Source organism: Gavia stellata, chromosome 9 (genome assembly GCF_030936135.1).
Source record: "Gavia stellata isolate bGavSte3 chromosome 9, bGavSte3.hap2, whole genome shotgun sequence".
NCBI lineage: Eukaryota > Metazoa > Chordata > Aves > Gaviiformes > Gaviidae > Gavia > Gavia stellata.
The window spans coordinates 30,037,727-30,062,388 of record NC_082602.1 but is presented as its reverse complement, the minus strand read 5'-3'; the positions used below and the strand labels follow the sequence as shown (position 1 = coordinate 30,062,388).

General features: G+C 37.4%; 1 protein-coding gene across 2 annotated transcripts in view; it reads right to left on the bottom strand.

Moving 5' to 3' along the window:
* Positions 1-973: 973 nt before the first annotated feature.
* SHOC2 (SHOC2 leucine rich repeat scaffold protein) overlaps positions 974-24,662 on the bottom strand; it is a 38,543-nt gene continuing 14,854 nt past the window's right edge. Inside the window, exons 2-8 of one of the 2 annotated variants that reach the window (XM_009819831.2) lie at positions 24,109-24,246; positions 11,265-11,395; positions 7,472-7,660; positions 6,039-6,161; positions 3,778-3,915; positions 3,166-3,283; positions 974-1,238 (exon numbers count right to left, since the gene is read on the bottom strand). In XM_009819831.2, coding sequence (XP_009818133.1) covers positions 1,030-1,238; positions 3,166-3,283; positions 3,778-3,915; positions 6,039-6,161; positions 7,472-7,660; positions 11,265-11,395; positions 24,109-24,246 — 1,046 coding nt within the window. In that variant the 3' untranslated portion in view covers positions 974-1,029. The remainder of the gene's footprint in view (positions 1,239-3,165; positions 3,284-3,777; positions 3,916-6,038; positions 6,162-7,471; positions 7,661-11,264; positions 11,396-24,108; positions 24,247-24,662) is intronic. The other variant, XM_009819832.2, reaches the window with a different exon arrangement.

Below are 24,662 nucleotides of genomic sequence, written 5' to 3'. Positions count from 1 at the left end.
TGTTTAAAAGTAAGACACATTCATTTATTGTACAAGGACTATAAGGAATCCTTAAAATTGCCTGTTGTAGTTTATGACTCAACATTGTAATAAAAATGTACATATATATTATTTCCTTGCCACTTAACTGTACTGTTAGACCTCATGGACTTGTTACTTCACAAAATGAAAACCGCTCTTCACTGAGTATACTCAACATTTTTACCAATCTGAAAAGGTTTACTTGTGCTAGAAAAGACCAACTGCAAAAGGCTCAGTTCAGATATGTTATGCCTGCAACTGATAACTCAGGGAAGCAAGACTTAAAGGAATTCAAGCTTTTTTTCTTTTCTTTTTCTTCTGTTTTGACTGCATCCTTTTAACCTGCCAGTTGTTCTGATGAGTATATGTTTTTAGTATACAAACCAGTTGATAAAAATTCATCAGCAGAGGCATATAAATTCTAGATATGATTGATTAAAACAGAGCAAATCAGAATAAAACAAAATCCAGTGATTTACTCTGACTGTAAACAATATAAAAACACCATTTGCTTCAAATCTCAAAATAAGTTAAAAGAAAATCCCAACCTCAGGACACGTGACCCTTTCAGGTTTTGACACAAAAAAAAAAAAGAGAGGGAGGAAAACAGAAAAGTTCATTATATAAAGGTTATACATTTCTCTTAACTGAAAGTAAATCTAAGCAAAACTATTTTTGTCCCTTAAATTTAACCTTTGAGTTCATTGGCAATTTCTTTAAGTGAACTGGCATTTCCAGATTATTCAGACAACTTCCATCAAATTCAGCAAAGAAAACTTAGACAAGCATTTTTACAGAATAAAAAAAATCTAAATGGCTATGATTCCTCTATTAGCAGAAACACATAATGCAGTCTTAAATTTGCCTTTTTATATTATTTATATATATTTTATATATATATATAATATAATATAAACCACATATATTATATTATATATACATATACAGACAATTACAACATTAATGCAGTTTGTATTTTTTACAGTGTATTGGACAATCCGATTAGCATCAGACCATGGCACGATATGGTCCCTGCATTTTTAGGAACTGAATGATGAAGGAGGGTCCTCCTGCAACAATCTGAGGTGGAAGGTGGCTGAGCGGGCAGTTCTCAATACTCATTATTGACAGTTTGCTGCAAAGAGCCAGCTCAAAAGGAAGGCTGTGCAGATTGGGGTTGTCATTCAAATACAGTTCTTCCAGATTCTCCAGTGTACCTGGTTAAAATAAAATAATACAAAGTAGTATTTTTTTTATTCATGCAGTTTATAACTCCTAGACAGAAGCTCTAAGTCCACTTGAAGATTCTTTACTATGTAGAATTCTAGAGTCAGTGACTCATGTAAACTCCTATTTTCAAGCACCAGAACCTAAGCAAGAACCAATTTGCTTTAGTTTCCCTGTAAAACTATCCATTACTACATCTCCTTTAGATAACAACTGAACTGAGAATACACAGAATAAGAGAACTGAGAGGGACTTGACTGTAACTGTTCAGCCAAGTGCTTTGCAATTGCAGGCAACATAGAATAGCTATCTAGTTAGAAGGGCCTAGAAAATATTTACACCATACAGCATGTATTCCCGCTATAAAAATATCTGTGCCATACCTTTTATTTAATTAGAACACATACATTAAAGACCTGAAGCTGTAACCGTAATGCATCACAGGAAGAAAGCAGGAGAGATCTCTGCACAGCAGTGAATTTATTAAATAGAACAAACCTGTGTGAAAAATTCCTCCTGAATTCAAATTTTACAGCCTGCCTCTGCTAGCGATACTGCAATATAGATTAACCAGAAGATGCAAAACAGACCAATTTCTTCTTTCTTAAGACTTCCATTCCTCCACAGCAATCAAATATTAAAATTAATCCATATCTTTGAAACACACTCGAAACATACAAGTCCTCCTCAAAACATTCCCCATTTTCCAATCTTATATACCCTGAACATCTCCTATAAACTAAAAGACTATGTCATCTTTCACAAGAGAAGGCAGTAGCCAGGGCTCAAGGCATGGAAAACCAACAAAAAGGAAAGGCTAAGAAATAATGGGAAAGAGCTGATAACTTTAGATGAAGCAGTCATATCTCAAAATCGCTAACTATTCTCTGATCTGTTAAGACAACCAGCTTTAATAACCAAATTGTACTCCTACAACAGTATTTCAAGTTTACTTACATACTTTAATTCCACAGCTCATTTCCACAGCATCCAAACTCTCTCCACTTACTTATGAACTAAATTACAAAGCTCCAGATTTAGATGATTTTAGGCCGTTCTCACACTGACACACATACAATATGAGCAGAAGCTGTAATGGCTCTTCACTAAAGATGCTGGGGGAGACAGACTGTGTCCCAGGCCTCTCCATCTGCACATCACTGTTTCTGACCACATTTTGCTTTGTGTAGCTCTCCCATCATTTCTTCCTCCATAATGAGCTCTAACTTTAAGATTTTAATTTAAGTGCTCAGAATCATGCTCTGGAGGTACTTCTGACCAACTATAAAAGAAACAGGGGCTCTCAGTTTCAGATGCTCCGAATCTCATTTACTCTGGATGTCTCAAAGAGACAAAAAGAATTCTATTCCTCCCTTTCTTTCTGTAGATTTCCTCCTTCACTTCCTTTTCTTATCTCATCAAGGTGAAAAATAATACGGTGGTCTACAAACAGAAGTGTGTGCAGAGGGACTATCAGCAGAAAAGTTTGCTTCAGCTGTCTACACCTCACACAAGGTTTTGTCTACACCATGGAATTACAGTAGGACCAGTGCATTTCCTTTCTGACACAGACCTCTCTCCAAGAACGGGTTTATGATGCTGAGTGACTGATAATACACAACTTGTGGGAGAATTCGGAGAGAAAAGGAATCTCACTATTCCAGGTTAGTGTGTGTTCAACAGCTTTCTGCAGAACTGAAAAAAGCTACACTGACTGTTTCACTACAGTTCAGCAAGATAAAGATCATACCCCACAGTGCTGTTCCTGTGGCGCATGCTTCACATGAGGTTGTGTATATCTAGAAGTTTCACATTAATTTTGTGGCCTCTACTTATGAGCACAGTAGATGCCTATCTTCTGTGTCAGTAACTGCTTTGGCTCAGGCACACTGCCTAGACACAGAAAAGGGATCTTACCAATTTCCTCAGGAAGGTGTGTGAGAAGATTCTCTCCAAGCCCAAGGTGCGTCAGATTGGTAAGGTGACCGATACCTCTGGGAAGGGTGGTCAACTGATTATTAGTCAGAACCAATTTCTAAGGGAAAAACCACATTTTTAAAAATTAACTTAATGACTTCTGCTTCGAATGACAGCAAGTAACAAGATACATAGCTGACAAATTGATGGGTTCTACTCTCTAGCATTTGAACAAAAAAATTTCTACCCTTCAACAACATTTCAGACCTCTATTAAGCACCACTAAACATAAAAATAAAACAGTGCATAGTAAAATACGTGCCTAAATATAAAAGCTTTCATGAACGTGACTGAAATCAAAGGTTATTCCTGTGGCAGTATTGTACTCATGGTACAACAGCTAAACTCTTCAAAATTTGTTTGCTCAATATTAACTGATAAATCTGGGGAAGAATTAGTGGGGACAGATTATGGACGAAGTTGCACAAGATTCTTAACTTTCGGTTCTATGTCCAGTCCCAAATAGTTTCCCTCATCAAACCAGCTGTAATTAAATCAGTATGGTGTAAATAAAAGACGTAAGCTGTTTATCTCAGCCCATTATTGTTTCACCTGCAGATCCTTGAGGTAAGCTATTTCATTTGGCAAGGATTCCAGTTTGTTTTCCTCTAGATCTAGCTCTCGGAGTTTCCGTAGATTTCCAATTCCATGGGGAAGTTTCTTTAGTAGATTGTTTGACAAGATAAGAACCTTTAAAAAAACCAACAAACACAGAATTTCAGCAACACAATTAGTAAATAACGATTAAGACAGGATCTTTTTGTATTTTCAAGTAATGAAGTCCAAGATTAGCTTACATTCAAGTTATGGAAGCAAACTGAAAAGTTTAAAAAACAACAAAATCAGTGATTAACATCATTTTTTTAAAGTCTTTAATGATACAAATACATAGATTTATGACAGAATTCTTTCAAATATTATTTTACATAATAATAAATGCAGAATAAAAACAAAGAACATCATCTTCAACTGACCAATGAAAACAATTTCTTCCTGGACTTCCCTATCATTTTGTTATCCCTCCTTACAGCTATCTCATAACTATGTTTTACATTATTTGCTGTGCTTGCCAAGTCCTCCTCAAAAAGCTTAATACTTCCTCTTTTCCCTATGTCCCTTTGGTTAGGAGCAGCAGCAGCAAGTAAACATAGAGATCAGAGCACCTAAGCAGAGCACTGCAGAGATATCCACTGGCTTTTCAAAATGGTCTCCTATCGCACACCCGGTCCTACTAAAGTGTTATCCTCTTGGGTTTTTTCCTCCTTTCAAAGCTGAACTACAAATATCCTAGGTTCAAGAAAAGTATCCTATTTGCAACGTCATTTAACAGAGTTATTCATTATACCACAAGCAAGTTAACAGGGGTTACACTAGTATACCATTTTTCCTCCAGAGAAGTCTAACAGTCCTTAGAAGTAATCAAGCCTCGTAACAACACAGCGAGCAGTAAGGTAATTAATTACTGATTAAACAATGCTATTATCTAGTTATTTAACACAGCACATTGAAACACAAGGATGTGAAAGAGCACCCAATGTAGACCCTCATCCCAGCCACGCAGAGCTCCCTACTAAGCCAGCCAAGTTTGCAAATGCCTAGCTTCTACCAATCCCAGCTCTCACAAGCTTCATGTAACGTGGAAATGCTGTAGGCAGGAACAGAATAGAAAACAAGGCTAAAAATCGAAGTGAAAATCAAAATTAATAAAAGCCAGCATCTTAGCATTAGCACAAGCAGTATTTTGGTGGCCTTCCTTTATGCGCTATGATATGCACAGACGATAAGAATAGTAACATTTTAATAGCATATCAAGAAACAAAGGCAGGAACAGAAAGTATTACCTACATGCAATACAGCTGACTTAGCACTGCTGTGGGAACCTTCACTTTTGCGTAAACACTGCCCAAATAGTTCTTTGTATTCGATTCTTTAATTACAGAAAAAAATAGCGCTAACGGGTCTGCGGATCGTGCAGCTCTCCAGCTTTGGCAGCCGGCAGACCAATGGCAAATCCAGTTGTTAGAGGTTACTAACTTCCCAATCGTATCAATCACAGCCTTAACTTAAAAGGGACTGGGCCACTAAATAGCTATTACTCTGCCATATAATTTTTGCCCCAAACTACAGGAATTGTTAATTATTCAGAGCAGCAGTCACACTAGAAATCTGCAATTTCAAATATGCCATTTGCTATTGTACTTCAACAGATTTTTCCCAGCAACTCCGAGAGGCTATGAAGTCCCTTCAACTGCCCGAACAAGGACCTCTATCTTTATGTCCTTCCAAGACAATTAAGTTTGTCTCTCCTGATGGTACCTTGGGAAACAGGACTAGGGGACACAACAGGTTTAGTTCACGGTTTCAACTTATAAGTTCTTCTCCCTCAAAAGTTGAAAATTCCCACCCGGCTGCCTGCAAGGTTCACAGTGCTCCATTCAAGCCACCTCTGGCTGTACACCATTTCATTACGTTTTTCTGACCCTTGCTGTTTCCATGCTGGTCTCTCCAGGAATCAAACTGAGTTCAGTGCCATTTCATTTGCAACAGTAAGTTTCTGTTGAGAAAAATTTTCTGCCTACATAGTTCAAATATATATGTACTTAACTCTTTGTGCACAGACACTCATCTAGAGTGAACAACATTCAAAAAGCTGTTGAAAACAATCATAAATAGATGCAACACATCTATTTAAATAGCATATATACACATATTTATTTGGCTTTATTTGACCCAAAAGTAATATTACTTAAACCTGAAGTACAGAATGCCTATTTGCAGGAATTCACTTAGCTGTTCATTTATACCCTTCTCACCTCAAGAGAAACAAGCCCAGATACATCCTCGGGGATTTTTGTGAGCTGATTAGTCGCTAAGTTCAGTTCTACCATGCTAGTCCAAGTCCCGAAGTCCAAGGGGAGAGAGGTCAGCTGATTGTCCTGTGATTTAACATATCAAACATTTAGGGTCTGCACTTGCAAGAAGTTGGCATGGCATCTGAGAGATTAAACAAACTGCTTACAAAATACTTCATAACAAAATAGTAGATAATTAAATCAGAAGACTAAAATGTTGATAATTGGCCAAATATTTTTTAAATTCCTCAAAACATAATAAGCAGTTCCAACGTAGAGTAACAGAATTGACTCTGCGTTACTAATATGAACTGAAGTGGAAAAATTAGAAGCACGTAATTCTCAAGATTTCATGCGTCCTAGTAGTTAAAACATTTTTTGTCCTTTCTTTGCTGAATACAATGGCAGGGGGGAGAACAGAAAATTCACCATAACTTACAAAGGTGCTATCAGAAATGCTGCAATCCTAAAAATATATGAAGTTAACTTAAAAAGAAAAAAAACCCCACACCACACACACAACACAACTAACTGAAAAACACAACAACAAAAAAAGAACAAGTTAAAAAAAACCACCGAACACACCACAAAGGAAATATATCTTAATGGCTCAGAGTAAAAGCACCTGAAATTAATCTGGACATCTTACTGCACAAAATGTAGCCACAAAATTTGATCTAGACCAGACACTAAAAAAATCTAAAAAACCAGGTCATACAAAGTCCTGGTAAACATGCAAAGTTACAAACAGGTATGTTATAAAAAATGGTCTTAATGCAAATTGAGAATCCATATGTGCCAAAACATATTCTAGAACAGTAGCTGAGCTTAGATACTGCTTAAACATTGTTATTTTTTTAAATAATTTAAGAACTTGAAACAAACACATTCATAGAAAAACATCATTTTTCCCTAGTTCTCTTCACTCTAAGTGTACATAGCACAGACTTAAAGGTTCTTTTTCTGTGCTCTACAACTCCTGCCAAAAGTCTCTAAACTTAGGTTTTGAAATAATATATTCAAAAAAGATATTTTACATAATTTGGTTTTTAATCTAAACTGTAACAGTAGAAGGGGGGAAAGAAATAAGCTACTCTAAATGCTTATGTCTCATTTGAATATTTGAGAACTTTCCAACCAACTTTCTTGTTTTCATTGTTCAAAATTGAGCAAATGTGACAAAATCTTAACTAACAAAAAATAAAGACAAATCAGTAACATCTTGGTAGTACATTTTTAAACTAGTACAGAATTGTTTCTATATGTGACAGCAGCAGCGTCCACTTCAGCATGATAAATTCATTCCTTATATCATTAAGTTTGCCAGAATTCATGGAGGAGCAAACAGTGCTCCTCATTGATTTTACACACAGTAGCATGTTTCTGTGCCTCACCTTCATGTTCAGTTTACTTAATACTTTTGCTCTAGAGAAAATTCCAAAGGGGATTTTATTGATGCGGTTGTGCTCCATATTGAGAGAGTAGATTGTGGAGAACTGGGACGGGCCACCCACGGGATAGGACTGGAAGCAGTTCCTGGCCAGTGTTAAACTAGTCAGTTTGACAAGGCTGGATAAAAGACCCTGTAGAGAGAAGAAAACCACCCAGGAACTTAGGACAGATTTATTTGAATACATCTCTTTTCCCTCATGGGTCTAATTAGAAGTGTTTTCCCCCCCTCAAGTCCATCCCCTAAATAAGTGTTGCAACACACAAACCAGTGTTAAATTTGATAAAACTTCCATTAGCAACAACCTCTGCTCACAATCATCAGCCTTTACCTTATTCCCCACCTTTCTCCTTACATACTGCCAGATACAAAAAAGCAAACATATCACATTTAAAAGCACAAGTTTAGGAGGTTTTGTAACTCTTCTCCTTCAAACGGAATTTTTTTAATAACACATTGCTATGCCTTAGGTAACTCTGAAGAGCGCAGGGGCAGCGGCTGGCAGGCGCAGTCAGCAGCATGTCCAGCCTGAACAGCGGTCCCAGCTTTGGCCCATGCCACCCAACTGCAGCTCACTCAATTTTGATGGTGGCTCACAGTTGAGAGTGGGGCCCCAAGAATTATCAACTGCATGCACCATTTTTCAAACTGGTGTTTGATACTTCCAGTACAAATCTTTGTTAATATAATAAAAATCCATAAGGTGAACACATCTGATAGAAGTTTCCTTTTAGGCTGTAACAGTTTCAGATACCCATTCTTTATCTCTGTCCTGCCTGGTTAGGCAAGGTTTTGGAAGTTCCATTTTTTTTTCCTGTTTTCAAAATATTCCTAAATAGTTATTACTCCACTTCCTTTTTTTTTTTCTCCCCCTTAAGAAATAAAAAGCAAGAAGCCTGGAGTTAAACTGGATAGCAATGGTTGCCCACTGAATCCAGAGTCCCATTTCACTTCGCCATCTAATTAGATTCTACAATGTCAGCAGCGCGGATCTCAGAGTTTATCCGTTAGTTACGTGCCAAGCACATTGCTGGAAATGTGGGGATGAATAATGAGATCTAAATTACTGCTGAAGTGTCACCTTTGCTTATTACTATGCCAACTTGAATTCAGCCCTATTTGCTTAAGTATTACAGAAATTGGAGATTTATGCGCGACATTACATACCATAAATAATGCAACATCTGCAATCAGGAACGAGCAGTAAGATGATAATGATTCCAACCATATTCCTAATGTCAGTATTTCTGGATTGCAATTTCAGTGCTATATTCAGTGTAAAAGCTTTAAGAACATGGCTTTGCTCTTTCCCCAGGAAAGCTCTGGCTACTTTTGCAAATAGTTTATTAACATTATTGTAAATAAAACAGGATTAAATAGGGACTTGTCTACATGTCACAGCTAAAACTTTAAGCACTGAAATACAATCCTGGGGGCATCTCAGCAAATATCAGTGAAGCAATTTTCCCACTAACGATAAAATAATGGCTCTTCAAATCAGTATTAATCTAACCTAATCGTTAACTAGTATAATCTTTGATTAGGAAATACTGCTTCTAGCTATACTTTAATTAACAGATATTCTTTGTCCTAGGGTTAGGCAGTCCCTGAGCTCCGTTACAAACACACTTTATTGCTTCAAATGGATCTTGGCATTTCAAAAAGACATTTTTGAAGTCTGCTTCCATACAAAAAATATTAAAAATATGTTAGCTAATACACTCTAATAGCCTAGAGTAATTAAACACATTTGAAGGGAAGCAAGAGAGCTTTGGCAGTACAAAGAGAACAATGCTCTTATATCTGTGAGAGCTGTGACAGTGCTGCCTTCTCCCAGCCCATCCTTTTAAGATAAAATATTTATTAGGCATTGTGTCAGCAGCTTCACTATGCTTTGAAATTTCAAAGTTTTCTACAAATACAGTTCTTTGTATTACAGCACAGAATGTTTTACTTTAAACAGATTACAGTATAAACTATACATTCCTGCAAGGTAGCAGCTTAAGTGTTAACATATTGTTGGCAAATATATATGAAGAAGGCAGCACAGTCGCAAAGAGTTTTGTGTTATGACTGAACATATTTTAAAGCAAGTAATCATCCCTCATATTAGCTTTTTGTAATTATACTGTAGTTGCTTTTATAATACGCCTGGGTGAGGTGAGCTAGCTTAGCTCTCACCTTAAAAGCAGCCTGGTGGCTTTCAGTCAGTAGCATTTTCTTAAATGATAGTTTTATCCAAACATTTATTAAATTCTGTTTTCAATCTACCACTGCCAAGTTTAGAAATTTACCTGAAGGAAAGTAGTTACTTATTGCACTTTGTTGCTATGAATACTCTGCCTAACTCCAAATGGATTCTGTTTTTTTCTTCTATGTATAGTTTCCTATATACTGCTTCAGATACATTTAAAATTATTTGATACTAATAATTTATACTTTTTTTTTTTTTTAAACAGCTTAGGAAAACAGTTTGGACCATCATTAAAACAGAACAGAATAAAAATTTATGTTGTGTCCTGAAGACTTCATCTCCAAACAGTTCTAAAGCAATGGAAGAAATACCAAAAAATAAGAATCAATCACATCGGATTTTTTTTCTGTCATCGGAGCAGTTCTCCCAGGCACTAATGCTTCAAGTCAAACATTTTCTCTAAATGTTTACTAGCACAAAAAGTATGCAGTATGCAGCTGAGCATCTCGCATTCTGCTACCCAGATAAATCAGTCTCAAGAAACTAAGAAAAGGAAAATCAGGATGAAGGTATAACCAACAGCTGAAATAGTTTCAAAGTCTGCAGACATCAAAGCTGTATTTAAAAAGTGGTCTGTAACCAACTATTGCAGCTACCCAGGGCTGTGAAACTGGAGTCCACAGGGGCACCTTTCAAAGAATTCAAGGGAAGGAGTATAGAAAAACGTACAGATGCACGGGGGACTAGGACTTTCTGCCTCTCCACCCCAGAGCTAGCAAAGCACTCCATTCAGAGAACATGTTACTTGAAGAGACTGACAAGGTGGCTCCAGAACTTCTAACTATGGACATTTTCCTTGGTCCCACACTAAGCTTGAGGCAAGACCAAGGTAAAACAATCAAGTGCAGCAACTCTGAAAATAAAAGCAAGAAAAAAGGATTTCTCTTAGTCTTTCTCCCATGATCCTCGGAGAGTCACCAGAAACTGAAAAATTACACAAATTTTTATTTTTCATAACTGACAGAAGGTGTGTCAATGAGTTGCCAGATGATATCTCATCAGTGTCAACAGCACACTTTTCCACTTTAAAACAAGAATGCTGAGGCCAAGTAGCTGTGACAAGCTTTACCCACTCTCTTAAAGGTCATTCTTGACTCAATTAGATGGGAAAGAGATAATCCATTTTTCATTTTTCTACTTCTTCCCTACCTCCATGAAACAGAAACACTGAGAAGCTCTTATCTAGCTTGAATGGTGGGAACCTGGGCTCCTTATTTAAGGTTTTCTAAAGAGACAGGACAAACACAATTACATGTATTGCTCCCATTTTTGACTGAAGATGTATGACATCAGTTCTTCTATACTAGTTAGACACACCTAACATACAGAATTGCAATATTTTACACAAATGTAGATTAAAACAAAGGGTATTTCTCAGAGTTGTGATGCAAGATGAAGTAATTCCACATGTTCCAATCCCTTTAGAAAACACCGATACCTTACAACAACGTTCCCTCCCAAATCCACTCCCTCTAATTCTCACCTCTGGTAAAGTAGAAATGTTGTTGTTCTCCAGGTTCAGTTCATCAAGTTCACTGCATTTTGCTAAAGACTTCGGAATTGCTGACAGCCTATTGTACCTCAGGCCAAGACGACTTAGACTGGACAGATTTCCTACAGGTAGGAAACAGTTATTAATATATCGTTAGATTAACACAAAGGCACAGAACAAGGTTTGACTCGTGATTCGTCTGCTGTCTCACACTCTACACTTCAAACTTTTCATACGGTGAAATGGAGCTATCATCCCAAAACAGGAGACTCACAGATTACAGTGCTTTCCAACACTGAAGTCGACCACGCAGTGGAAGTACACTGTGCATATTACATATTCTTCTTAAGTTGGGCATGATACAGTAAGCAGGCAAGGCCTATGTACTATTGTAGAAGTCCTTCTATCCTGATCTTTCTACCAACAAACAACTATCATTTACCAGATGTCCCCAAAATAACTTTTTAAATTACAGACAGCATCATTCAATGCCTTGACTCTTACTACCAGAACTTGGGCATACATTACACAGCTCAGGTCCTGGCAAAACAATTTTCTCTACAGGGAAAAATACCCAAAACCTTTACCATCCTCCAAAAGCACCAAAGCCTTTAAAAAGTTATAGGGAAAAAAAAAAAATCCAAGTTTTCTGAATGATACTGAAGGAAAAGACTGGAGGAAGTCAGCAAAAATCTGGACAATAGTGCATGTACAAATCCTTCTGAATATTGCCGGGCTGACAGTCCCAATTGATACGTATTTCTGTCAGGAACAAAATTCTTGAGAAACTTGCAACTTGAAAATTTCCCATGTGAAGCTCCCTTTAGCTCCAACCTTTACCATCTAACAAGTACTTAAGACCAAAATCAACTCCTTAAGGATGTCTTTGAACTATATGGCGCCAGGGCATTTAGACTCTCCTACAGATAGTAAGACCTTGAACTTCACTGAAAAGTCAACTGGCAAATAGTACGAAGAACCGTGCTTAGTCTTCTGGCTCATCCCTACGATCAGAATGCATGCCAGTGCACGTGTGTACATCGCACCAGTGGAGCTTGTGAACAGATTCACACAATCAATCAGTTCCTTGCAAAACATTCACTATTTTACACTCATTTTTACAACCACTCATGGCACAACACATTTGTTCTTCAAACTGAAGTACCAGAAAGACACATTAGAAAAGAAACATAAGATTTAATAAATGGCAGCAAGAATAACCAGAAATAATTTAAAAAGATGAAGGGAGCTTAATATGTACAGTCTAACTACTCATTAAATGACGGATATATTAATGTCTATGCATAGGTACTTATACAAACGTTACTGGAACACAGCAAAGGAGGAAGCAAATGTAGCGTATGTAATAGGCTTGGAAGCAAAGCACGAAACAAAATAAAAAAAAAAATAGAGAATGAAAATTAATCCAAATGCTACAACAGGATCTGCTAGAAAGAGGAACAGTATCAACAAAGAGAGTGGCAAAATACCTCTTTCTTGAACTTGTTCAAAATATACTGTAAGAATGACCATACATCACTGAGTAGCTGGGAATGTAGCTAATAAAAACTGGAAATTGGCAATGTTGTATGATTCACTGTAGTTACTAAAATGGAGATTCACAAGAGCAGTGAAAGTAAAAAAAGAAAACCAACCCAAACAAAAACCCACAAAAAACCAAACATAAAAAACCTTCTATAGAACAAAAATTAGCCAGGTCTTACAAATCAAGAAAAGAGGATGAATTTTCAGTGCATATCTGATATTTAGCTAACAAGCTTAGCAACAAGTTTCACTCAGTATTGTCAAAAATGAAACAAAAGTTAAAACAACAGGTAGTCACCTGGAGCTGCTTAACTAGTAGTATCTCCCATTGGGATTTTTATTTATACTTTTTGAGTGCTTTCTAAGCAAGTATACAATTAGCTTTTGCAGAAGCAGCAAAGAAAGTCTCTCCTTAACCAAAAAAGGCCTTCAAAATCCGGGGCTATCAATATTGCTCTCCAGTGCACAAATCTTCATCTTTTGGGGTTAAATCCTACAGCACATGTACACGCTAAAGAGAATAATTAACACCTATTGTAAGCCTAGAAACCACTATTATAAGGATGCACATTTGTACATAATGTAGCTATTTCATGCTGTATTTGGTGAGATCTGGCATTGCTGGCTTTATAGGAAACTGGCCTCACTTCACACAATAGGCATCCTATTGCAAGGCACCAAGATCATTAGGATTTGCCATTCTAGGGATGAAAAAAGCACATCCTGACCACTTTTCTCTGAATTGTTATTTAATGCTTTACTAACAAAACAAATTACAAACTTGACACAAAATAAGGTATCAATCTACTGTTCTTTTTCACTACTTAAACCTTGAGCTAGATGCTGATCTGGATTTTTCAGGCAAAGAGAATGGCTCTAGCAGACAGCGTGATGCCAACTGTTGCTTAGCAATACAATGTCGCTATGCCAGTTCCCAGATTGTGAGCACAGGTTGTATGTATATGGCTCTCTTCCTACCAGCAACATGGCATTTCAGAAAAATGAAACAAGGCAACCATTGGAGAGAGTCAAACTGTACCATAATTTTCTAGGAGAGAATGACACACGTTGGCTATCCTCATGGCATTATCAGAAAGGAGGCATAAATAGCAGCTCTTAGTAATTTTTTCTTATCATAAGTAGCATTTCTCAATAGAACTTTATCACTGTTTCTCTACCGGTTATCTTTCTCCTCCATGGGAAAGGCATGCAAAGGCATAACAGAAGACACATCCTGTGTGTACCACATTCCCTGGGAGTGTTTTACACACCACAGGACTAAATACAGTTATTCCTGAGAACTGCAACAAAAGCAGCAACATTTCAGCTGGAGCTTCACCAGTAGCACCTCTCCCACTGCTCCTGGAAAGGCTGTCCTGCACCCAGCTGATTCAGGCAGTATAGGCCACCGTCTCATTTCAAGCCAGAATTTATTTATAGACAATTTATTGCCATTTAGTCTTGTGTCAACAAGACTCTGATATCTTTTCATCCTCAGAGTTCATATTCACACCTCACTGTGAATGTATTGCGTTGAGAAACCCCTACCAGCTTTTATCTTCACATGCTGGAGAAGATGGATCTTAGTCTCCTCTTCACAAAATAGGATGATCCTTACAGCTCTTCCCTCTGCTCAGTGTGTTAAAACTTACTGGCTTTGTTTGTTTGTCTTTAAAGAAATGGTCAGACTTTTAAAAATTAGGAGGGTCACATTTAGTGTCCAGTACAACGATGTTAGTATTTGCCTCCATGGTCCACGGGCCAGGGGCTGGCTAACATGCTCAGGCCACCTCACCGGCTCTCTCACCACCCAGTAACAAACTCCACTTTATTACAGATACTGTTACAAGTTGCTGAACAGCAGACCTTGTGCATTGCACTAACAAAAATGATTCCACTTACAGCTCCCTGAGCTCAGGATTACCCAGCTGATAATCATATTCTGAGCTGCTTTACAGTGCCTGCACCCATCTTTATCTTCTCCAGTTCAAGCTATGGTTTCTGAGATGGTACCATATTAGGTACACCACTGACGTGGTTAAGTCTAAGAAATAAGGCGAGGAAGGTAACAACCGATCACTATCAACTCAGACAGTCAGTCATCAGGATCATTTGTGGTTGTACTTTTGTCACTGAAACCGTACCTCAGCAGTTCCTCTAAAACAGCTCCTCACAGGTAGAGTGACTCAGAAAATGCAGCATTAGATGTTCATGAACATGACAGTTTGATAACCACAACTGAAAAGCAGCGACTAGCTGGAAAAGCAACAAGCAAAACCCCTTCCAACTTGTTTTCTTAGGGAGCCCATTATAAAAACCCTTGTAAACTCAACTGGCCCATCCGCTAGTACTTCTAAAAATACGATACTGAAGCCTGACTAAGCCCTAAACTTCTGCCAGGCCTAAGAAAGTCACTGCAAAATTGTTTTAGCTCAACTTCTGGTGTGAACAGTCATTCTTGGGAATCAGACTTCAGACAGCGACTTTGTTTCAGGTCCATTTTCTCACCAGCAAAGCTTCCCAACACCCATCAGTGGGCTCCACTTTGCCCAGTTCTCAGGTTTGAAGTGAAGTGCAGAATTCATAATCACTTCACTGGAGTGCCTGCATGTCTCTCTCAGGGTTAGCTGTTTAATTTACAGAGAAATTAATTAAAAATTACTTGGATGCATGCAAATCCAGAAACATTAAATTGAACTCTGTTACTATAAAAAAGGACTCTAAATACATGGTTTAAATTAAATACTTTATTAAATGTACCTCACAAATATTAGTCAAAGAAAAAAAAAAAAACAGGTGTTTGCCAGTCCCAAAATGAAGAGAAGACTGGAAATAAAGCAGAAAACCATGCTTACCAAACCACACTTTTTAGAAAGACCACCTGAAGTGGTTCTCCAAGTAGGAACAATACCTCTCAGGTTCCTGAGTGTTTCAAAATCAAGAGAAACAGGATTTGGTATGTTGAATAATATAAAGAAGTCCAAATTCCTAATTCAAAGTCCTATCGGTGCTTTCTAAAGGGAGTGACAAATGCTCTCTTCTTCTGAGATTTACCACACCTCTTTCTTTCCCTCCCTTAGTTAAAATAATCCTTCAAATTCCCTATCCTTAAATGAAGGGTCATTACTTAGTGCCAAATATTACTGCATCATTACTAAAAGATGGAATAATTAGTCTGGTTTATATAACTTAGTTCATCAAGCTAGTTTGCTATCAGGATCAGTTGCTTTCTCCTAAATAAACCAGAAGCATCAGATCAATTTAAAAATCTGTTCGATAGAGAAAATTCTTCTGCAGATAACATTAAAAACACAAATTGGACTTACAAGAGCTGTACACATCAAAAACCCGTAGAGATTGTAATCAAGAGTATACATGAACCTCAGTATGCAATACATAATTGCAAGAACTTGCTACAAACAACATGGCACTATTAAGTATTTCTGATGATCTAACTTCTATAAATATTCTTAGATTTTGATTTGATTAAACTTTGCACACAATGAGTAGCCACCTATTACCACGTTTTACATGACCACACATTATTTCATAGAGCGCAGTTCACTTAATTCACTAAGAGATCTTCTAAGAAAGAAATTGTTGTTTTGCATACAAAAGGTACCAGATGTCATTTTTAATGAATAGAAAGCAAGAGGTACATGCAAAATTAATAAAAAAATTTAAAAAAAAAAAATCAGACTTGATGTAACTTTTTAAAAAAAACATACATTAATTAAGCTTAATACACCACATCGCATTAATCTTGTAGTGGGAATAACAAAGATGGCAATATGGAAGAAAAAGCCAAAAGAAGTTCAATGAGTATGTTACAAAGCAGGTGGGACCTAAGGGCCTTAAAAGAGTTAAAAACCGTATAGGAGAGACTAGACAAGCTAGAGATGGCCAGCTATGGATAGAGATTAAACACCACATTCAAATATTTCAACAGTGCTCCTAGCCTAAAATAGCGGTAAGTCAGAAGATGCCGGTATCACACTTTGTACTTACTATATATTAGTTTTTCCAGATGTCGGCCATACTCCATGACAATTGTTGAACAGTTTCACAGATTTTTAGGTGAAAGGAGCTGTTGACATGTTTAATCTAATCTCTTGTCAGAAAGCAAACCATTTCCCCTGATAGCTGTAGAGTAAAATGAAAGGCTTCAGATAAACCATTTTAACCTTCAGTTGCATTCCCCAAGCAAAGACGATGTCTGCCAATGTCCAACACTGCGACAGCACAAAGTGACTGGTCCGGCAAGACATCCTGAAGGTGATCTCAGTGAGCATGTTGCAGAGGAAAGCAGAACAAAACCCCATAATCATTACTCATCTGATCTGGGGGCAACGCCTTCCTAAACCAAAGCCTATAGATTTGTATGAATGTAAACTTGTGTCACCAATCAATCATCCAAGAGAGGTCAAATCCTTTCTATAACCTGCAGGACTGGAAAGTCCCTCATGTTTAATACGCTCTGGCTAAAGGCTGATGGTTTAGGACAATTGGGAATGGGGACAGAAAGGTGATGGGGGTGGGAGGGCAACCACTCAGGAAAACTGTAGAAGAGAATAGAATCCCTCCTGATCATTGCTATCAACTACCAAAGCCAAAGCATGAAATGTAATTACACTCTTCCAAATACAAAGGTGTAGCTGAACACAACACAAAGCTTGACTTAGGAACTCTGGATTTTACTGGTTTAACAGTAAAGTAATTTTTAGCGTATTTTAACTTTTCTTTCCAGCCACCAATACCTCCTGACATATCAGGAGGCAGATTCAGACTCACAAATTACAAGATCAGCAAGGTCCATCATTTTTTGTCCTGCTCAAACCAAAGTGCATTATCCTCCTTACACAAAGTCTAGGAATTCTCCTAAAAGATGTTATCTATTAGAAAGCTATTTAACATAAATTTAAAATTAATCTCTACCACCCTTACTGCTTGAAATGCTGTTTTCAGTCTAACAGTATCAACCAAAGACAGGTTTTCCCTCATTATGTCAAAATTAAGGCTAAAGCGTGACCATGTCAGCAGTTATTTTTCAACTCTGTTTTAAGACCACAATCATCGCCAACTGCATATGTGTGAAAAATGCATGCAAGACGCTGGCAAAACTCGAGTGACAGAGCCTCAAGTATCTGATATGCACCACACACAACATGTGCATAAGGCTAGGGAGCACAAACTCTTAGTGGCATGTTTCTGAAACTGACTCAGCTATAAAAATTCAACTTCATTTAACATGTGTTCATCAAAATGCATGTAACTAATAGACCTGCTTGTCTCGATTCTGATGTGTTCCTTTGAACCACTCTTCCCTCGTGCCTGCTTCTTACATAAAGAAAATGAGATTATGGGCTTTTTGTTTCTGCAGTATACAAATCATTCTGAAAATGCTGAGCTGCAGTTATAATATATCTGTACATACCGGTTTAATTACTACGTGATGGTATGTACATTCACTAAAATAAACTGGCCCCATCCTAGTCTTACCAGGAAGAATATCCAACCAAAATACAAAATAAAAAATATTTTCATAAATATACATCAAATCAATAAACTCAGAATTAATAAGCCAATAGAAGTTAGCCTAACTTTTACAGAAAAACAGTACATGTGTATTTAACTATATTGGGCTTGCATTGGAGATTTATGTATTAAAACAAAAAAGGGAAGTTATAATTAGCTGAAAATGATACAAAAATACAAAACCACTTCACATTGCAGAGTCAAAAGCAACAGTTGGGACTTATTTTAGGCTATCAATGAAAGTGTTGTATTTTACTCAATTCATACTTCATACAATAACACAAAGCAACTGAAATTTATTTCATTTTTCATTGGTAGTCTTATTTTCAATTGACTATTTAAAACCTTTCTGTGAAATTTATATAAATGTAAATCACATTGTAAGAACAGTTTATACCTAACTGGCAATGCAAAAAAAAAAAAAATTAACTTTTCCTAAGTGATAAATGTGTTTAATTTTTTAAGTCTGCCCCACTATATAGAGTAAGCATATAAAATGTGTAACACATGAATATACATTTATAATTTTAGCTTATTAAGGAATGTGAGAACTATTGCACTCAGGCCAGAGAGCCACCCAGTACTTTCTCTCTGGAAAAAAATGGCCAACAGCAGATATCAAGAGAAGAACCTAAGAAAAGGGAAAGCACACCCTGAAACTTCCCCAAGAGCTGGGGGAAGATTCAACAGCGTGTGGCTCAGTGACTTCCTGAATTTAGCAGCAACTGATACATTCTTCTGCATAATCGTCACATTGCCCTGTAAGCTTTTAGCATCTACAGCAACCTGTGCTAACACCAACACCCAAGTGTTCCCTACCCATCGCATGCAGTACAGTCGGCTTTTAACTGGTTTGAGGTTGACATATCACAGTTTGCTTCATCCCTCCCATTCTGCCATTGGAGGAGGCCATAAGCAGTCACTTCCCACTTACCCTCTCCTGCCACTCACTATTTTCTAGCCCATTTCCCTGCTTTACATTTACCAAGTCTAGAATTGAAACCAACAAGAACCAGAAGCTTCATTCCCTTTCTGAGACCACCATGAGAACTAGCACAGGCTTATAATAACCCAAAAATAAAAGAGTGGGAGCCACTGCTTTCCACCAGATAAAGAAAAGGCCAAGCTTACTGTGATTGCCCAATACTTAGCAGATTGTTTCATTAACAGCACAGTCCAAGAACAAAACCTTAGACAAAGCACTAAACACTGATCAGATCTCCCAAAGTCAGCCTATGGAAACAAGCTTGATCCTGCAAACTACTAAATGCTCACAGACCAAAGCACTAGGTCATGTGCTTAAATTTTAAGAATATGAATATTGCCGTCATAAAGCTGGAGCAGGAGCCTATACACTTTGCACCATCAGGGTGGCAAGTAATTAGTAACATCAAACCCATCAGTCACGTATGAACATCACCCCTGAGCACTGAAGGAGCTGCAGGTGCTCTGCTGGGTCTCATCAAGACCAGTGCATTTGTCAGACATTGCAGAACAAGACTTCTCCAGTTTCTGCTAAGCCTGCTAAACTTAAAACACCATTTGCACGTAGTTCCACTTTTCTACAGAAATATCTTTACTAGGATTTCTAGGGACTTAAAGTTCTCAACCACAATTTGTATAATCTGAGCTGTACCAATTATATCTGCTTGGTTCTGGTCATAATGCTTCATGTTTTATCAACAGTATGTTTTAAAAGCACAACAGTGCTCTCAGAGGTACACGGGGGCTAAATGGGTTAGAAGCCTAGTTTGTAGCACAATTTCAACCAGGAAAAATGGCAAAGCTACTCCACAAAATATCTGCTTTCATGAGAGTTGTGATTTCAGGTTCTGAGCTTGTGTGTCGCAGCAAAGGCCTCTCATTTTCCTAACTGTCTCTTAGGAACAGTGCCATGTCAGACACTGGAAAGAGCGTCCAGTGACAGAATGTTTTGTGCTTTTAAAGCATCATTTTGGAACGTTGACAGCTGACTATTCTTTTTCTTATTAAAATGTCTGTTGCCTTAAATGTCCATGAATATGGCACATTTGACTATAATCAAACTGCACACGTAAACACACAAACCTAGAAAATTACAACACAGATGAAGAATCAATTTTTTTAAAAGCTGTAGTTCTGTTTCTGTTTAATTTCTTTCTCAAATAAGTGATTCTGTGCTTTTAAATAAGAAATTGTGAACACATTTGTACAGAATGCTAAAATTAAAAGTTCAAAGAGGGAACACTCACAATGTGGTATTTGCAGCACAAAATTTTCTAAGCTAGCTTAGAAAGCTAGCTTGTAATCCAAAGAAACACTTTACTCCACCCAGAATTTGCTTTCTCTCTGTCTCAAAGTCCAGTTATTCTCTCTGTCTCAAAAGTCCAGCTATTAATTTTAATATAAATGGTATGTTTTCGCCTTCTTTTATATATCTTTTGGATATATTAGTGTGCCAGCTAAGTATACAGAGATAAGACATTGTGTAAATACAAGTAGATCATAATTCCCCCCCCAAAAAAAAAACCATGGGGGTCGGGGGGGGGGGAAATCTGCAATTAACACAGTAAGGAGCTAAGATCCCTCTATGATTTTGATTCTAGACTTGAGACTCTTGGAATGTGCTAAGCCGTTCCACAAAGCTCATTTTTCTTACGGGAAGTGATCTAATATACAAAGTACTTTACAATTTTCAATCAACAGAAATACAGATATGAATGTATTAAGCCAATATCTATAAAGCAAGACATTAGGTCACTTCCTGACAACTAATATCTAAAATCGACATTTGTTACTGCATGAAAGCGTGCTTATACAGTGTTAGTCGAAACAAGAACTTTGTATTTTTACAGAGTGGGTATATTGGCTCTGCTACCTCTGCAATCATTGCTGATGCATAATCCCTTCCCTGCCACTCCTCTGCGTGTCACCCTCCAACATCCCTTCCTCACAGCTCCGGCACATTTCGGTACAGTACTGTTAGTTAGAAAACAAGTTTTGGGGGTTTTGTTTTGGGTTTTTTTTGTTTTTTTGTTTTTTTAACTGGCAGATTCAGAAATCTTTCTGCGGTAAAACCAAAACTTCTTTAGATAGTCCAGCAGGGAATTTAAGAATTTTGCAAGGGTTTTTTGGGGTTTGGTTTGGTTTGGGGTTTTTTTTTTGGGGGGGAAGGAGGGCAAGGGTAATTTTTGAGGGAAGGGGGAAATAGAAAAGGAAGGAGGCTGTTTGTTTCTCAAAATAGCTTGACAAAAACATTCCTCTCAAGAAAAAAAGAGGCCTCCATCAACAGGGTGTCAGTGGGGGAGGAGGGGACAGAGCTGGCAGTAATGGGAAGTCTGTTCCATAACAGGAGGCTCATAGCTCATAGTAGATTAAATATTTATAATGAGCAAATGCACTTGGTCTTTTTTGTACCCGGTCAGTGACCCCCACCTCAGTTTGACTGAACTGGGAAAATATTAACAGCACGTATATATTAAGCGCATTAAAACCTGGCATGTAAATGTTGCAAGAAAAGCCAGTTGTGCCGAAGACCAGGTAGGTAACGGCAAGGAGGGAAAAGACAGAAACTGGAGCGAGAGATGGAGAGGCTGGAAAGGCTGTCCCGCAGCTGCGCCGAGCGACACACGCCAGGCCGCCACGCGCCATTTACTCGCTGGGTTTTTCTCAGTGCTCAAAGTCTCTCGCTGAACAATCCTAACCACAGAGCAAGCTGTAATCTAAAAATCAAGCCGCAACTTGCTTTAATGTTGAACCAAAACTGCGATGACTAAGAAATAAAGCCAATGTTGCTGAACTGGCTACGGCTGCCTTTTCTGTAACATGCATAAATGTAGGTTGATCACTATCATTTAAGCTGGAGTTTAAAATTTTTCCCTTCAGTATTCAATTCTGGCTGTTTGTGAACTGTATGTGGCACAAACACCAATTTCTGATTTTAAGTTTTCACTCTAAACAGAAATGCTCAACTACTACATGTCGGTCAATACAAACAACAGATATTTTCCAGTGGAGCAAAAACTGAACCAGTGTAAGGTTAAAGACACAATGGTGCACTGCTGTCTTTTACCATTATTCATCTGTCTTTGGTGGTTTGTTGAGCTATATAGCATTGATATTCAGCTCAGATAAGCATGTAAAGAGAAAGCTATATACATTTAAAAATAAGTAACATCAAAACACTATAAAGACAATGCAATGGGAAAACAAAACAAATAAAATAGGCAGAAATCCAGTTCGACCAGGTATGAATCTGACTCAATACAAACCACCTAAGCTTACAGTAACTTTCTGAAGAAACAGATGAGTTCAAACTACCTTGATTGCATAGTCAGCAATTCCCTCTCTCTCACAAATGACTTAACTGCCTAAGTAACTTTGTGCCTCTCCTACCCAAAGACCTTTCCCTGTAAGCACAGTCTTGCAGCATATTGTAAGTAAGACTTCTGTGGTCCTCTGAGAAGCACAGTGACTGCCAGTCACTAAACAACTCAGTAAATTGCACTACTATTCTGCACAAGAATCAACAGTGGTCTATAAGCCCTGAAAATGTAAATCTCTCACTTGCTTAGAGAATTTTTCCCATAATTAGCAGTTTATCCATAAAACTCGCTTCCTAAATATGACACATACACTACACGTAAGTTTTATGTAAAACCAACTTTCAGTAAGATTTACAAAATGGCTACAAAAATAAAGGGTGTGCTTATGAATTGTGTAAGTTAGATGCAAATGCCAGATGGGATCTCCAGAGTTTAAAAATATCATCAATCCAGGAAGGAAGTTAAGCTCCAGTGGATGCTTCATCAATGTAAACTCTGTTCAGGTCAAACTTTCTAAATAAAAAGCCACAGTAGCTCCACACTCAACAATTTACTGCTGGAAGAAAAGCTGGAGTGTTGTTAAGTGGTTCCTCACTCCTCTGCTCACTCACTTTACTATGCGTTAAAGTACATTAATGAAATGCTCAACATTAAATACTGTTTAAGTGATAATGTTCATTCTTCTGAGTATGTTCTGGTGACAAATAAGAGTGTAAAATCATCATGGCCTTGTTTTTTGTCTTTTTAAAATCAGAGCATGCATCTTTTTCTGCCATCTGTTTGAAACTGATTTAATTAAATAGAAAGTCATACATTGTTGTCTCATCCTATATGATATTCCGAAACCGACCAGGACAGTGTTTATTTCAGTCCATTATTCCCAATCTAGGTTGCAAACCCTCTGTATTTTATTGCATTAGAGCATGGTAACTTTGTGGACTTGGAAGGTTTTTTTTGTTGTTCTACCAAAGAGCACAAAATATACATAATTCATTTAAAACATCTATCTTTTTAGTTCTATTTTTCTTTAGCCAAAGATGTTAGTTAAAACCATCTGCACTTACACTTCAACTACAAGTCTTTTAGCCTTTTATTCCTTTATATGCTCATTTTCATTACATAATGGACAGACAAGCTGTAGACATTTACTCATAACCACAGAACACCTTAAATCAGAGTTAGAAGTGATGGATTTTTTCCCTTGTAACTCTCATTCTTAGACGATGCTGCTTTCTGCAGCACAGCTAGATTTAATAACATAACTCAGAGAGCTAGAAACTACATTTAAGGTAACACGCACACCTTGCTTTTAATCTCAAGTGTGAAGCTGCCTTGACCTGAACACCAGTCATTCTACAGTCACCAACCAAATACTCATTCTTCAATTTGTTTCTCTGACTGAGCATTTTGAAACAGTGATTTATTTTCTCTTCTCCAGCCTTTTCACATACCTATGGTTTCTGGCAGGTCCAAGAGCTCATTGTGCTGCAAGTCAAGATTGGTGATCTGCATGCAGCTTCCAATCTCTTCTGGAAGATGTTCAAGCTGATTGTGCGCTACATCCAGCGTTATGAGGTTACACAACTCACCTAAAAGCACACAAGAAAAGCAAAATATCAAGTTCTTTAACATACAACGCTAGACAACGACTTCCACACATAGAATCAGACAGAATTTAGGAAAATCTAAAAAAGCTATTGCTACTATAAAGCTATACATATAAAATATGGCACTACAGGATCATAATTTCATCAGTCAGATCTAAAACCTGATCAACAATTTTGAAAAACTCAGATAAAGCTTTTATAGATTCTCTGAAGAAATCTTACTTATTTCTTGATTTTCTTCTGACAGTTCAAGCTGTGGAATATGAGTACAAAACCTGCATCTCACTTGTTTCAGGCTGACCAGAAGTTTAAGACATCACCAAGTAAGTGAATTGTATTGAATTTTGAGAAACTGAGATCTATTTTTATACCATGAATTACTTTCAGGCACAAAATCA